Source organism: Lepus europaeus, chromosome 10, assembly GCF_033115175.1.
Source record: "Lepus europaeus isolate LE1 chromosome 10, mLepTim1.pri, whole genome shotgun sequence".
NCBI classification, from domain to species: Eukaryota; Metazoa; Chordata; class Mammalia; order Lagomorpha; family Leporidae; genus Lepus; species Lepus europaeus.
In genome coordinates, this window is record NC_084836.1 from 100770140 (window position 1) to 100785888 (window position 15749).

Genomic DNA, 15749 nt, shown 5'->3' on the forward strand with positions numbered 1-15749 from the left:
CTTGCAGGCCTGCTCGATGCCTCTCCTGGTCTCATATCCCCAGATGGACCTGTCTTGGGTTGCAAGGATTCCCTGTGGCCAGGCTCTTAGACCACTTGAAATGCACTGGACCCCAGACCATCTTGTCTCCTTAGTAGCTTCTTTGACTGTCTTGAGGCAGCCCAGTGGGTACAGCAGGGGTGAGCTCATAAGCCAGCGAGGTCTGTGAGCCTGGTTCTTGAAGCCTCTCGGTGCTGCCTGGGACTGTGCCGTGCCTTCACTTCTACGCCTCCCACCCTCCATGAGCCTGTTCTCTTTGTCTTCACGCTCTGTGCTGGTTTGGGAACACACTGGGGAGGCACGTGCTGTGCAGTTACAAGTTGTCTTTTCTGTCCACAGTCCCTGAGGCGCAGGGCCACAGCATCCACAGGCACGCCGTGGCCATCCCCTACCAGTCCCTACCTCACCATCGACCTCACCGATGACGATGTGACACCCCAGAGTAGCAGTACCCCCTACACGGGCCTGGCCCAGGACAGCCAGCTGGAGAGCCTGGAGTCTTCACAGGTGGAAGCAGACAGAGATGCAGATGGAGCCGAGTACCAGGTACCACGACGAGCCCAACCCCTGGCATTTAGGGAAGAGAGCAGTTCCCAAGGTATTGGTGGCTTATTTAGCACAAGAGCTAACTTCATTCTAGATGGTTCTTGTTGCTTCTTGATTCTTCCTATCCCCTACTCCCCTCCCAGGCAGAATGCAGGTACCACTTAGCTACCCCCCAGATCTGGTTTGTACTTAGAATTGGGTAGAATCATGGGCTCAGGAATGTTTTGGTCAAAGACAGACCAGATATATATGCTGTTGAGCAGTTACCTCCATATGTAGTGGGCTGCACCATCTGGGCTTGTGAGATTCCCACAACCTAGAGGTGCGGTTCTCAGAATAGGGTCCCCTCCCAAAGTGTACTGTTTGCATACAATGAGTGTACTGTTTGTATACATGATACCTACTACACACAGTTATATAAACGGAGATGTCTCAGGTTCATGTCTTTTTTTTTTTCTTTTTAAAGATTCCTTTTATTTGAAAGGCAGAGTTACAGAAAGAGGGAGAGCAGAGATCTTCCGTCCGCTGGTTCACTCTCAAAGGCCGCAACAGCAAGGGCTGGGCCAGGCTGAAGTCAGGAGCTTCTTCTAGGTCTCCCATGTGTGTGCAGTGGCCCGAGCACTTGGGCCCGCTTTGAGTGCTTTCCTAGGTGCATTAGTAGGGAGCTGGAACATCCTGGACTCGAACTGGCACTCTATTGGTTGCCAGCTGCACAAGCTGCCTGCTGGTCCCTGTCAAGCCTCTCATGTCCATACACATGAGCATGTCACATTTATGGCAAACGCTGGTCTCCTTCTGGGATTCCTTTATGTGGTTTTTCTTCTAGGATGGGAAGGAGTTTGGAATAGGGGACCTCGTATGGGGAAAGATCAAGGGCTTCTCCTGGTGGCCAGCCATGGTGGTGTCCTGGAAGGCCACCTCCAAGCGCCAGGCCATGGCCGGCATGCGATGGGTGCAATGGTTTGGCGATGGCAAATTCTCTGAGGTAAGTCCAGGGCAGAGCTCAGCTGGGGGAGGGGGGGCTTCTGTTCATGGAGGACACTGTGCCTGACCCTGGGGGGTGGAGGCACTGAGCTCTCCCCTCTTCCACCTTAAACAGGTGGGGAGAGCAGGACACTATTGGGTCCGTGCTGGGATGTGGCTTGCCTTGCAGAGTGGGTAGCCTCTGTGACATTAGTGATCATCAGATGGTCTCTGGATGTTGCTTTCTTATTCTTAGCCCCATGGGTGACCCCTTCTGTGTTCTCTAAGGGTGCTATTTCGAGTAGTCCACCTGGACTTTCAGGTTTGGGGTCAGGCCCAAGGTGAGGAGGCCACCTGGAGGTGTAGCTGGTGGAAGGATGAGGGCAGTTGTGAGCGTCAATCTGGTACCTCCTGAGACTCAGCATCAGTGGGAGGTTCTGGTTGCTCCTTGACCTGGGCTCCCCTAGGGTCATTTGTCATCACACAGTGGGGCAAAGGGCGAGTCCATGGCAATGAGACTATTAGCCGATGCCCCTGTGACCAGCAGGGGGAGCAGAAGGACAGGTGTCCTGGAGTAATGTTGGCCTCAGCTTGGATTCCCTGGAAGTGGCAAGGATGCCTCTGACTCAGTGTGCTTGTGGCCTCGCCCACACAGGGGTGAATAGAACCTGATGCCATCTTTGTCTTGTAGGTCTCTGCAGACAAGCTTGTTGCTCTGGGGTTGTTCAGCCAGCACTTCAACCTTGCAACGTTTAATAAACTGGTCTCCTATAGGAAGGCCATGTTCCAGGCTCTGGAGGTAATGTGGGGCTGGGGGGAGGGGCATGGCCACCTGACCCTTGAGCAGGGGAGAAGCAAGAGACATAGAAACTCAGGATGGTAGGGCTGGTGCTATGGTACAGCAGGTTAAGCCACAGCCTGCAAGCACCAGCATCCCATGGGTGCCGGTTCGAGTCCTGGTAGCTCCACTTCCTATCCAGCTCCCTGCTAATACTAATGTGCCTTGGAAAGCAGCAGAGTATGGCCCAAGTGCTTGGGCCCTTGCATCTACGTAGGAGATCCAGAGGAAGCTCCTGGCTCCTGGCTTCAGCCTGGACCAGCCCCACTCGTTGCGGACTTGTGGGGAGTGAACCAGCGGATGGAAGATCTGTTTCTACTGTCTGTAACTCTGCCTTTCAAATGAAGAAATCTTTAAAAATAAGAAAGCCAGGATGGCCACCTGATGGCCCTGGATGGGCGGGGGGGTGATGGACCACAAGGGAAGGGTTTTTCTCCCTGGTGCTGGCAGATGGGCAGGGATTGGCAATGTCCTGGCACTGGGACAGGCTGCAGCACAGTCTGGCAGGTGGGCCCTAGAGGTAGGGCCAGTACTGTGATTGCCAGCGACCATAAAGCCACCTTCTGAAGGGGGGCTGTGCCCGCTCCCCTTGGCTGGGGGCTCTTGGCACTTGCAGGACCCATCAGGCTTCCCTCTCTCCAGCCGAACTTGGAAATGCCTTTGTGCTAAGTTTGTGAGCCAGCTGTTACAATGTAGGTGGATTGGTAGATCCCCGTGTGTCTGTATGGCTTCCTTCACTGACAGAGTGAAGTACAGAGGCCTTGAGCACTGGCCAGGCTTCTCCTGCGGAGCAGTCCCTTCTGAGTAGCCTACCCCTTCCTTTACAGGGTGCACCCATTTCCTCTGGGGATTTGGTGCCTCCCCTCCCCCAGCCCCCTTGGTCTTTTGCTTGGCTCTCTGCACAGGCTCCTCCCTTCTCCTGCCACATACCACAGCCTGGGACAGCTGTCTGCCTGTGAAAGGGGCCCCAGTGGAGGGGAACTTAGGCCCCAGCTGGGGGCGTCCCTGGGGCGGGCGCAGCCAGCACCCCTGCCCGCATTCATCAGACTCTGCCTTTCTATCTCGGCAGAAAGCCAGGGTCCGTGCTGGCAAGACCTTCTCCACCAGCCCTGCAGACCCGCTGGAGGACCAGCTGAAGCCCATGCTGGAGTGGGCCCACGGGGGCTTCAAGCCCACCGGCATCGAGGGCCTCAAGCCCGACAGCAGCAAGCAACCAGGTGGGGATAAGGCCCTGCGGCAGCACCCATGGCACTGCAGGAGGGCGAGCTGGGCAGGCTCAAACCCACCTTCCAGAAACTGGACTCAACCCCGCAAGCCCACCTCCTGCCCCAGGAACCTCAGGGCCATGCAAAAGCAATCCAGCCCCGAGCAGACCGGGCAGGCCCTGTGTGGTCTTGCTGGTCACCTTCCTGCCAGGGCTCTCACAGTTAAAGCTGAATCTCCCCTGGAAATGAGAGAAGTCAGAAGGCAAGGTTCGCTAGTATCCTTTACCTAAAAACTACTTCCTTGGAGAGAACCTGGGGCATGTGCAAAGGAAAAAGCCCTCCTTTTATGTGACATGCCCTCCTTTATGAACCTTTTGATTTGCTGAAAATTTAGACTGCCTTAAGCCAGTACATTTATGTGTTTTCTGTTTTTGTTTTATTTCCCCCCGAAAAAAGTGGTTAATAAGTCGAAGGTGCGCCGTGCAGGCAATAGGAACTTAGAAGCACGGAGAAACGGTATTCCCACTCATCCCACCTATTCCTCTGCTGTTCCCTCCACCTGGGATTTCTTTGCCAATATGATGGTCACTGGAAAAAGATCAACTCTCTAAACTCAGCCTGAACTCCTGGCCCAGGGCCCCCTCACCTCCCTACCCTCACAAATGGCTGCCCCAGGTTTGCGCTGTTGGGTGTGCACCCTTCCTGCCTTTTCTGTGCACTTGTCGGATTGCTGCTCTCTCCTTGATTTCTCAATACTGTAAGCATTGTCAAATGTCATCTTGTCACTAAGAGGTCCTTATTTTAATGTGTGTTTAATTTTATTATATTAGCAGTGTCAGAGTCAGCCATGTCCATTAGTCTACACGGAATAGAACAAGAACTTACAGATAACATTTTTCTTGATGCCTCATTGGAACAAGTAAAGGAATAGGTGAAATGAATGCTGATCATTTTATTGTAGGAGCTTTTGTGGTTTATCTTTAACATCTTACAGTTCATCTCTATGCTGGGATCTATTGAATACAAATGGAATATTAGCTGATGCAAATTAAGTGAATTCCTGTGGTAGATTGTGATGTCCAGGGTAGTGCTGACATCAGTTCTGAGTTAACATGAGCATTCCATGTAAAATCAGTTCCTGGGCTCTGTGCACATGTCAAGTGCTCAGTGCTGAATGTGGCGTCCGTTACAGGGCAGGCGCGTTGGCCTTCAGGGAATCTACTCCTCTTACACATAGATTGTGAAATGTATAAACATAAGACCAGGGTGCTGAGTGGGGTTCAAATTAGCTGTCCTGTTGTCCCCAGACATGGCTGGTACCCAGGCACAGCACAGCATGGTCTGGCCCTGGCCCCGCCTCTACCCAAGCCATGGGTGCGCTCTTCTCTTTTCTAGAGAATAAGAGTCGGAGACGCACGGCCGAAGACTCCACGGCCTCAGAGCACTGCCCCCCGCCCAAGCGCCTCAAGACCAACTGTTACAACAACGGCAAAGACCGAGGAGAGGAAGATCAGAGCCGAGGTGACTGTCGGGGCTGGGGGGTCATCCAGGGCCCACTGTCTTATAACAGGTGGGGAGGCCGCCCCAGAGGAAGCAGCAGGGCTGCCCAGGGAGCGGAACCAGACCACATCTCAAACCTCCTTTCTTCCAAACAGAGCAAATGGCTGCCGATGTGACCAGCAACAAGAGCAACCTCGAAGGTAGAGTTCTACCCTCCTTGCTTGGGGTTAAGGCTTGTGTTGGGTTCCTGAATCCTGGCTACTATAATTTCAGTGTACAGAATGGGTCTCCTGATTGCCTAAGAGACTGATTCTTGCTCAAGGATACGGGAACTGGGAATGGCACAGGATAGAACCGGGGGCCCTCTGGCCACGGGAACCCCAGAGCTGAGAGTAAGGTCAGCGGTGCCTTGAGCCTTCTCAAATCAGACAGAACTGGAGCTGTGCCTCAAGTGACTTCACTCCTGAGCCTCTGTCTGCTGCCCCCCCCCCCCCCACGCGCTGTGAGTGCCTGGGGGCGCATTCCTGTCTGAGGTCCTTCAGTCCATGAGTCAGTGCTGGGTAAGAGAACTCATGATCCAGAGTGCCCTGGGCAATGCTGGCTCAGGTTGGAAGCAATCCCTGATGCTCTCAAACTCCCATCCATATCCCTCCTGTCCCTCCTTCCTGCCACCTGGTGAGTGAGGGCAATCAACCCCATGCTGATCTGGGCTCTGGAACTGCAGCCAAGGGATGCGTTTAAGGGGACCATGGCAAGTCCTGTCAGGACAGCAAAATCGCCAAGGTCCCAGACAGGGAGATCTTCTGTTTGCTCAGTCACTCTCCATATGTCTGCAACAGCCAGGGCTGGCCCAGGCTGAATCCAGGGTTCCATCTGGGTCTCTCACGGGTGACAGGAACCCGAGCACTTGGGATCCTCCGCACTCCCGGGGATGGCAGGGCAGTGCTCTGAGCTTTGCCTCCCGAAGGCTGAACCCTTGCCTGTCTCCTTGGTGGATTTTCTAATCTCATGAGGACACAGCGGAGTCCGAGGCACATGGCTGGAGTGGTGTGGGGGGTCCAAGCACTCAGCAGCTGGTGATCCCTGTGTTTTACAGACAGCTGCTTGTCCTGCGGGAGGAAAAACCCCGTGTCCTTCCACCCACTCTTTGAGGGTGGCCTCTGCCAGACCTGCCGGGTGAGTGCTCCCGCCCCAAACATGGCCGGGGCTGCTGCTGCTCCTCCCCCCCGCCGAAGGGAGGAGAGCCCTGTGTGCAGGCAGCCCTGCAGCCCTGTGGGTGCGTCTGCAACCAGTTGTCCCTGAAGACAGCACCAGGCCACTGGTGGATCACGCTGGGCTAGCAGCCAGCGTGCCGCGGTCTCTGGTTTCACGCCCGTTTCTGTCTGGCTGCCAGGATCGCTTCCTCGAGCTGTTCTACATGTACGACGACGACGGCTATCAGTCATACTGCACCGTGTGCTGCGAGGGCCGGGAGCTGCTCCTGTGCAGCAACACGAGCTGCTGCAGGTGAGCACGGCCCCTCCCCCTCCTGGCTGGCCTGCCTGCAGGGGCCATGGCTCAGGCTTAGCACACACAGGGCCTGGAGTGCTGAGCTCAGGATGAGTGGGGGACCTGTGGTCAGTGGGGAGCAGCAGGTTAGACTGTTTCCCCTGAACATGTGCCAGCTGGCCTACAATACAAGGGATCCACGGAGATGACGGAGGCTGGCATCACGGGCACCTCCCACCACTGGTCAAGTTGGAGGTGCCAGCTGCTGAGTTCCTGGGTGGCCGGCAGGGTCCCGAGGCAAGCCGCCTGAGTGGCTCAGCTGCCCCTTGTCCTGGGTGCAGGTGCTTCTGCGTGGAGTGCCTGGAGGTGCTGGTGGGCAGTGGCACCGCAGCCGACGCCAAGCTTCAGGAGCCCTGGAGCTGCTACATGTGCGTCCCGCAGCGCTGCCATGGGGTCCTGCGGCGCCGCAAGGACTGGAACGTGCGCCTGCAGGCCTTCTTCACCAGCGACATGGGGCACGAATACGTGAGTCCACAGGGAGGGCGGCGTGGGGGCCTGCCAGGGCTTCCTCCCTGCTGTCCTGTGAGCTGGAGCATGTGGCTGCTCTCAGCTGTCCTAGCAGGGAGGCCGCCAAGGCAGGGTGGCTGTGGCCTCAGGGATGTTTGGCCTTCCTTGCCACACCCCAGCTTGGTTCCAGTGCTGACCACAGCAGGGCTTGAGTCACTGGAGGAAGGACAGCCCTCCCCCCACCCTGCTCCACCACCTCTATAGCTCCTCTTCTTTACCCTCCAGGAAGCTCCCAAGCTGTATCCTGCCATTCCTGCAGCCCGCCGGCGGCCCATTCGAGTCTTGTCCTTGTTCGATGGCATTGCGACAGGTAGGTTTGGGGTTCACCAAGGGCTTCCCTTCTGTTGCCACCTAGTAAGGGGCCAGCCAGGGAGCTGCACACACGCCTGTCCAGGTGATGCCATCAGCACCAAGCCACACCCCAGGGGTTCCCTGTGTCTGCCCTGTGACTCCCTGATTCTCACCTCCCGACCGTGGTCCTTTTACAATGATGTCTGCATTAGCTGTTCTTGTGTGCAGGCATTCTCAGAACCATCAGGTGAGCAACTGCTGTCCCCAGTGTTGTCCCCTCGTCCCCCATGGCGTCCCGCTTTGTAGAGTGGCTCAGCTCCTCACCCTCCTGGTGAGGAAGAACCAGCTCAGGAAGTGCCAGGAAGCTCAGGAAGTGTGTCTCTCTCACCAACCACAGGGTACTTGGTCCTCAAAGAATTGGGCATAAAGGTGGAAAAGTATGTTGCTTCAGAAGTGTGTGAAGAATCGATCGCAGTGGGGACCGTTAAGCACGAGGGGAATATCAAATATGTGAATGACGTCAGGAACATCACCAAGAAAAACGTGAGTGCAGACTGCTGGCCGTGGTGGTGCACCTGCACAGGCCGAGAGCCGCGAGCACATGGTCGAGGATTCAGACCCTGGGGGGCTGAGCTGTAGGTTTCCTGGGGTCAGAGGTGGGTGATGACCAAGCAAGGTGTCAGCTGTGGGATTTCTTGGGTCCAGGCCGACTGCACACCCTTGCTGCCCTTATCCCTCCCCTGAACCTTAGGCTGACCCTCTTCTCCCACAGATTGATGAATGGGGGCCCTTTGACTTGGTGATTGGGGGCAGCCCGTGCAACGACCTCTCCAATGTGAATCCTGCCCGGAAAGGCCTATATGGTGAGCAGCCCCTGGACAGCCCTTAAGCGGAGCATGGTGGGGCCTATGGGAACTGTCTAGGCACACATCCGTCATTAATGGACTACAATGGCCTAGCCAATCCAGACTACTTCAGGGAGTCACTGAGAGCTCATTGGCCAGGGAATAGGGAGGGCTGTAGTAAAGGTATGGAATGAACCCTGCTCTTCCGTGTATTTTTTTGGATGCAGAAGGCACAGGCCGGCTCTTCTTTGAGTTCTACCACCTGCTGAATTACACGCGGCCCAAGGAGGGTGACGACCGGCCATTCTTCTGGATGTTTGAGAATGTTGTAGCCATGAAGGTTGGAGACAAGAGGGACATCTCGAGGTTCCTGGAGGTGAGAGGATGGAGGAACCTGACTCTCAGGGCTTCCCTGCTGGCAATGAGTGTGTGTGTGTGTGTGTGTGTAGTCCTTACTCCTTCTAAGACTTGAGTGCGTCACTGGCTTCTCTTAGATGCTGGACATTTGGTCTCTGAGAAACCTTGTGCATTTTCCATAGACCCCTGAGATGTGATGCCTTTTAGTAGTTTCTTTGCTCACATTGCTAGTTATTGTTCATTTTCCAATGTCCAGGCACTGCAGTAAGGACGTTGGTAGACTGACTCATTTAACTGTGCCAGAAGCTCACTTAGTGCCTTCAAAGAGAGGTGGCCGTGTACTGTGCTGTGCTGTGGTACAAACCAATTGCCCACATGCTGTGGCCAAATTGTAATCCTCCAGTGACGTTTACCACCTCTGTAGCATACTCAGTGACAACCTTTCAACCTGTCCATTGCCAGGGCACCCACATGGGGCCCGTCCTCAGTTATGATGTGGGCTCCTAGCAGCTAGCTAGCTCACTCACGCTGTCTTACTCTCTCACCCTCCCTGCAGTGTAACCCGGTGATGATCGATGCCATCAAAGTTTCTGCTGCTCACAGGGCCCGGTACTTTTGGGGCAATCTGCCTGGGATGAACAGGTAACAGGGGCCTGGCAGGGACAGCCACATTCAATTGAGAAATGCAAGCTCTCACACTGGAGCAGGGAAGTAAGAGCTACCTCTGGAAGGAGCTCCGTGCCTGGCTCCCCCACTTACCTACAGAGTTGGGTGCCACTGGGGATACTTTTACAGATTCTGTGTACTGGAGACAGTGGGGCATCTACACCTACCCTATCCCCGCTGCTGTAGAAGATGGTACAAAGTCCCTTTCTGCCACTTCTGAGGTGGAGCAGCCACTGGCCCAGGCCTGTGGTGACTGACCACAGCGAGTAGCCTGAAGATAGCCAAGGCCTTTCCACCTTACCACATGGCAAAGGCAGTTTAAGATGCACCTGTTGACGCAAAGCCAGTGTCTTTGTTGTGCATCCTCTATACATAGTTTGAAGAACACCTTGCTAACTATGATGCAAAAAGTGATAGTAACATGATCTCAGAGTGGGCAGGGGTGACTGTGACAGTCACACGGTACTATGTCCGGTTTATCACATCAATGTTTGAGTACTCATTGCTGTTGTCAATTTTGGAGCTCCCTCAGGTTCATGGCTGAAAGGTGGAGGTAGGCTTTGCACTGCAGCAGAGCCTGAGGGGAGGAATGGAGCCATGGAGTCTGCAGCACGTTCCCGTCCCTGGGGGTGGCCAGACCACCTCAGAACAGTGCTGTGGGGTGGCTGTGGCCACCAGCAGGAACTGCAGTGACACCACCAAATGCAGTGATACCACTTAGATTTACTTATTTTTTTTAAAGATTTATTTATTTAAAAGGCAAAGTGACATTCACTGGTGCACTTCCAAGTGGCCAGGCTGGATCCAGGATCCGGGGACTCCATGTGGTTTACCACGTGAGCGGCAGGGGCCACTGCTTTCCCAGCTGCATAAGCAGGGAGCTGGATTAGAAGCAGGTGGACCCCACTTTGGCATGGGGAGTTACAGAGGGTTCTGGGCAGGTAGTTTCTCAGTGGCTGCTGCTGTGTGGTGGGATGAGGTAGTGGCGTTGCTGACAGCAGGAAGGACGACTGATGTGGGCTTTGGGCAGCATAAGCCTGTGGACTTAGCAGGAGGGGTCAGCAGGAAGGGCTGATGTGGGCGGAGCCCTTGCAGCATACACTTGGAATCAAGCCTGGGCTGAGACTCCTCTCCTCCCTTGTTGCTGAGTCCTTGTCCTCCTGGTCCCCTCCACTCCCTTGGGGACCACGGAAGGGTTGTAAATGGTGCCAAGGTTTCACTGGAAGGTTTTCAGGGAAGAGACCACTCTAGCAGACCCGGATTCTGTGCTGCATGCTCATGGCAGCGTGTATTTTGGCCTTGAAGTTCCCACTGCCGGCGATACTGTGGTCATCATTGCTGCATTCGGACATCTTGTGCTGGATTCTGCTCTGTCCTTTGCACACCCCAGGCATCTGCTTGCTTCTCTGTGCAGTTGCAAAAGACCTTGCAAGGGTGAACCTTGAAAGGGTAATTGTGATCCTCCTCCTGTTCTTCCCTGCGAAACGGCGCCCACTTTCAAGCTGTGTCCCCCCCCCCCCCCCCGCCGAGAGTCACCCGACTCTGCTGTGCCTGGCTAAGTGGCTCACAAAGCCCACGTGGTCAGGCCACTCCGAGGGGCTGATCCCCCATCCTTCCACATTGTTCCATCCGATTTGAAGGCAACTTTTGTTGGCACACAGACCTGTGGTTATGCCAGCGTCGTGTATCTGTAGGAAGTTCTCTGCCAGGGCCGGTTCTGATAGCATTGGCCCTCCCACCTTGAGGCCCCTTCACAGACGGTAGGAAGTAATGGGTTTTGGCTGTTCCCAGGCCCGTGATAGCATCCAAGAATGATAAGCTCGAGCTGCAGGACTGCTTGGAATACAGTAGGACAGCAAAGGTAAGATGTGTTCACGGAGCTGCACTGCCTCTCCGGGCAGCCTCCCACGAGCCACGGCCTTGGTGGTGACCACTAACTACCCCTCCCCCCACCACACCCCCTGGTGCTGGGCCTCTCTCCTCCCACGTCATTGTCCTGTCTTCATCTTCAAGTACAGAGAATCGGAAACATTCTCGATAAACAAATAATAATCACTGTGGGAAAAGGCAGCTGTACTTCTCACTGGAGAATGCCGGGGACAAAGAGACACAGCGTTTCCCCCATCCCTCTCAGGATGGGAGTGGTGATGCCTTCTAATCTTAATATGACTTCCGTGGACCCAATTCTCAGTGCTTGTGTTAAGTGGAGATCATTCTCTGTCTGGGGGATTTCGTTCCCATTCACTCTGGTTTCTTCCCAAGGCCCCACGTGACCTCATTCGTCACTTTTTATCATTCTGGGGCTGAACTTTGATTGTGGGAAGCACAAGATGTTCTTCATCCTGATGCTCACTCCTTCTGTGACCCCCTCCCTGCCACCCTCTCTCCCACACCGGCCCTCCCTTCTCCACCTTCCTGAGGCTCTTCTGGGCCCCACCTCCCCGAACCCCTTCCTTCTGTGCTCGCTCACTCCATGATGTCATTTTGTTCTCCAGTTAAAGAAAGTACAGACAATAACCACCAAGTCGAACTCGATCAAACAGGGGAAAAACCAACTTTTCCCTGTTGTCATGAATGGCAAAGAAGATGTTTTGTGGTGCACTGAGCTCGAAAGGTGAGCAAGGCTGCACATGGAGAGGGAAAAGGTGCAGCGACCAGAGGGGAACCATGGGGCTGAGGCCCAGTGCCAGGGCAGGCGCCGCCTCATGGCTGTGGGACTGGGTGTTTTCCAAGCCAGTCCTTAGTTCCTGGTAGAATGGTAAGGTTTCCCCGTATCCTCTGTCCCTGGCTCTGGCCCGTGGTTTCCAGCTTCCTGCTACAGCAGATCCAGTGGAGACAACTCGTGTTATTATATCCCACATGGGATTGAGTTTCTGGCTCCTGACTTGGACTTCCTTAACCATAGCCGATGCGAGCCTTTGGGCAATGGGTGTCTCTTCTGCCTCTCCAATGAATGGATAATTTAGTAGAGGGCAGAGGGGCACAGGTGCTGCCAAGTCATTAAACTGTACCTCTGGCACGGCTGCCCTGGGTCTTCTGCCCCAGCATGCCGGACACCCAGATGCATGAGGAGCCGAGGTGCTCCGACTCAGTCTGTCCTCTTACATCTCATGATTTGGCTAAGTTTGTCTGCTTTCACATCAAGAGCCATCTCTTGCATTTCAGTTCCTCTGACTTATTTTCTTTGACACTGTTTTACTCTTTCACATTAGCTAGTGATATAGTTGTGAATGTTCCTCTTTAGATTTTTGATTTGCATTCCAACAGACTTTGAGAATTTTCCATAACAGGCTTTGGTTCTTTAGTCACTTCTGACTAACAGACTGGTCAGGTTTGCACAACGTCTTCCGGTGTACATTACTCTATTTTGTGAACCAAGTGTGAACCAGTGCGCCGGATTTGTGAGATAAGATGTGGTGTGACACATGTCATTCTGTAGATACAGAGATGCAGGCAAAGAGATGCACTTTTAGTATGTTTTCCAACACCCATTTGTCATTGCCCCATTGGATGACAACCTTGGATCCTTGGAGTTTCTCCTGCACTTGCTCACCAGGCCTGGTGGGATCCTGCTAAGTAGCAGTGTGTTTGCCATCTGCCTGAAGTCCTGCCTGGCACTCCCACTAGTGAATAGAATTTGAAGAGGGGAGCTGGGTCCTGAGTCTGTGGTGAGAGAGTCTGTGCTGTCCTTGTGTCTGTTACCTGGCTGGCCATTCACTCAGCCAAGAAAGGTCTGCCAGGGGCACTGGGGGTGCCGGAGGCAGATGCCCTGGGGACAGCCTCTGAGTGCCTGTGCCACGGGGAGGGCACGAGTGTGCCAAGTGTGCCGGAGGGTGAGCTCTGCTGACTGCTGCCTTCTACCCTGGTGTCCCCCAGGATCTTCGGCTTTCCCGTTCACTACACGGACGTGTCCAACATGGGCCGCGGCGCCCGCCAGAAGCTGCTCGGGAGGTCGTGGAGCGTGCCCGTCATCCGACACCTCTTCGCCCCACTGAAGGACTACTTTGCCTGTGAATAGTCCCGCACAGGTGCGCGCAGGGGCAGCACCAGGCTCTGCCCTGCCTCAGTTCAGCTGGTGGGGTCTCGCCGTGTACCTCAGTTCTCTCCTGCTTGGTGGGAGCAGAGCCGCCTGACCCTGTCTCTTCCAGGGGACCGCAAGGTGCCACCTGCTTGTGCACAGTTCAGACCTGGCTGCTGAGAGCGGCCACACACGGTGCTCATTTTTACTTCTAAATGTTAAAAAACTTGAAGTAGGTAGTTTTCTCCCCCGGCCTGGGTTACCGCTCAGAGGAAACAATGGCTAAGATACCAAAACCACAGTGCCGACAGCTCTCCAATATTCGGGTTGTTGCTGGCAGATGGCTCAAGACAGCAACTGTAAACCGGATTTTTAGCAATGCCTGCCCCTCCGTGTTCTGAGACGTGTAGCGAAGGGTCTTTTTCAGGGCCTGGGTTGTCTCTAGGGCTAGCAACAGGAATGGATGTAAATGACCTGGCACATTCTCCTCTTGCAAGGGGTGCAAGGACTGGAGGCTGCTGTCAGGCCCTTTGTATTTTCCACAATGGTGACTGTCAGCAGGGATGACGTCATCACCACGTTCAGGGCTGTTTCCCCCACACACCCAAGGGCAGGGGCCATTTGTAGCTAAGTCCCTCCCAGTTAGTGCAGGACACCTCAGGGGACCTCAGGAAGGGGTGGGCTGGTTGTGTTGTATAAGCTGCCATGTTGTGTAGACAAGTCCCGGCTGTCCCCTCTCCCTGTGTGAGGGGCATGAAGGAGGGACCTCCCCCATGATGCCCCCCCACCCCAACCCTCAGGCCTCATCCTGCCCCTACAGCCAGGGGCGAAAGCACAGGTTCTCACTTTCCCCGCATCTAAGAGATGGCCAGGGGGTGCGCAGCAGCAGCTCGCCCCTCCCCTGCAGATTTTAGAATCCTTTTTATCCCATGTTTTTAGAGGAAGGGGAGGCCAGGCTAAGCTCGCTGCATTTCAGAAATGCTGTCTGTGACGGTTTTTAACACCTTTTACTCTTCTTACTGGTGCTATTTTGTAGGATAAGAGACAACGTTGACGAGTTTTGTGGGGCTTTTTATACATCTTTTTTTAAAATCTCAGACTTCTATTTTTATGTTCAACATTTTCATTAAAAGTTTTTTTTTTTGTAACTGGAGCCACGGAACAAGTATGCGGAAAAAACTGTGCCTTGTTTCAACAGTTTTTGCTAATTTTTAGGCTGGAAGATGATGATGCCTAGAGTTTACCTTATTATGTTTAATTAAAATCAGTATTTCGCTAAACGACTGGCGTTCCTTCTGTTCCTGAGTCAGATGGGTCAGCGCGTGTGGAGGGCAAGGGTTGGGGCAGGAGGGCGATTATGGGGGCCCAAGGCAGACTGGGAACTTGGGGTGGGTGCACTGCTTTTGGGTCTAAATTTGCCTGAGCTTACCTGGAGGGCTTGAGGATCTGGGCCCTAGGGGTGAGTAAGTGGGTTTCCACGTCTGGGACACCCATGGCTGCTGCGGAGCAGCTGGTGGAGGCCGTGCCAGTCACAAGAGCCCCAGGGCCGCGGTGGTCTCCCTGCACCTTGCTGTCAGCTCCTGGTTGGCAGCGGCGGTTTCCAGTGTAGTTCCTTTCCTTTGGGTAGAGCAGGTCCTCAGAGGCTGCTGCCCCAGACTGAAAGCTACCATTCGCCCAGCACTGCCAACGTTGGTAATAGTGTGGGGAGAGGGAATAAGTAAGGCCTGGCCTCTAGACATCAGGACGGCGGTGTTCCTCAGTGGGCGTGGTAGGAGGAGAGACTCTTACTAGGAAGGTGCCCAGGTGAGGTTGCCATGGGGAGAGAGCTGGCAATTAGCAAGCTGGGCTCCTGCGGAGCTGCGGCCCAATTAAGCCATCTTGGGTACAGTGCTGCGCCAAATGCCAGGGCAGGATGAAGCAAAACAAACGCTCCCGACCTCGAAACCCCAAGAGGGGAGATGGCCAAGCCCTCCAGGTGAGGGGCCCTCATGTGCTCTGACCTTTCCTTGGGTGGGCTGGGCTGGGGAAGCTAGGGGGGTGGATTTTTTTTTTTAATTACAGGCAGAGTGGATAGTGAGAAAGAGATAGGTCTTCCTTTTTGCCATTGGTTCAACCTCCAATGGCCGCCGCAGGATCAGTGCCCCGACCGGGACTAGAACCCGGTGTGCCGGCGCCACAAGGCAGAGGATTAGCCTGTTAAGCCACGGCGCTGGCCGGGGAGTGGATCTTTGTGTTTCCAAAAGAAACAGTGGACAACAGGATGGAAGTTCTGGGCTGGTGTGGGCGTTGTGTACGTGTAAGGTATAAGACTTCTGCAAAGGAGTCTTGTGGTGGCCTGGGGGTGTGTCCAGGCCCCTCCTGCACATTGTCATGTCACTGGCTTAGCTGCTTGGAGCTTTTGATCTCATCTAAATGTGGAGCTAATA

The 15749-nt window shown here is 54.6% G+C and overlaps 1 protein-coding gene across 3 annotated transcripts in view; it reads left to right on the plus strand.

Moving 5' to 3' along the window:
* Window positions 1–14583, plus strand: part of DNMT3B (DNA methyltransferase 3 beta) — a 29466-nt gene extending 14883 nt beyond the window's left edge. Inside the window, exons 6-23 of one of the 3 annotated variants that reach the window (XM_062204030.1) lie at window positions 379–585; window positions 1412–1570; window positions 2240–2347; window positions 3456–3603; window positions 4048–4107; window positions 4987–5112; window positions 5247–5291; window positions 6188–6267; window positions 6485–6597; window positions 6921–7104; window positions 7372–7456; window positions 7835–7980; window positions 8210–8300; window positions 8510–8658; window positions 9196–9281; window positions 11097–11166; window positions 11801–11919; window positions 13182–14583. In XM_062204030.1, the coding sequence (XP_062060014.1) occupies window positions 379–585; window positions 1412–1570; window positions 2240–2347; window positions 3456–3603; window positions 4048–4107; window positions 4987–5112; window positions 5247–5291; window positions 6188–6267; window positions 6485–6597; window positions 6921–7104; window positions 7372–7456; window positions 7835–7980; window positions 8210–8300; window positions 8510–8658; window positions 9196–9281; window positions 11097–11166; window positions 11801–11919; window positions 13182–13323 (2118 nt within the window). In that variant the 3' untranslated portion in view covers window positions 13324–14583. The remainder of the gene's footprint in view (window positions 1–378; window positions 586–1411; window positions 1571–2239; window positions 2348–3455; window positions 3604–4047; window positions 4108–4986; window positions 5113–5246; window positions 5292–6187; window positions 6268–6484; window positions 6598–6920; window positions 7105–7371; window positions 7457–7834; window positions 7981–8209; window positions 8301–8509; window positions 8659–9195; window positions 9282–11096; window positions 11167–11800; window positions 11920–13181) is intronic. The other 2 variants (XM_062204028.1, XM_062204029.1) reach the window with 2 other exon arrangements.
* Window positions 14584–15749: the final 1166 nt, after the last annotated feature.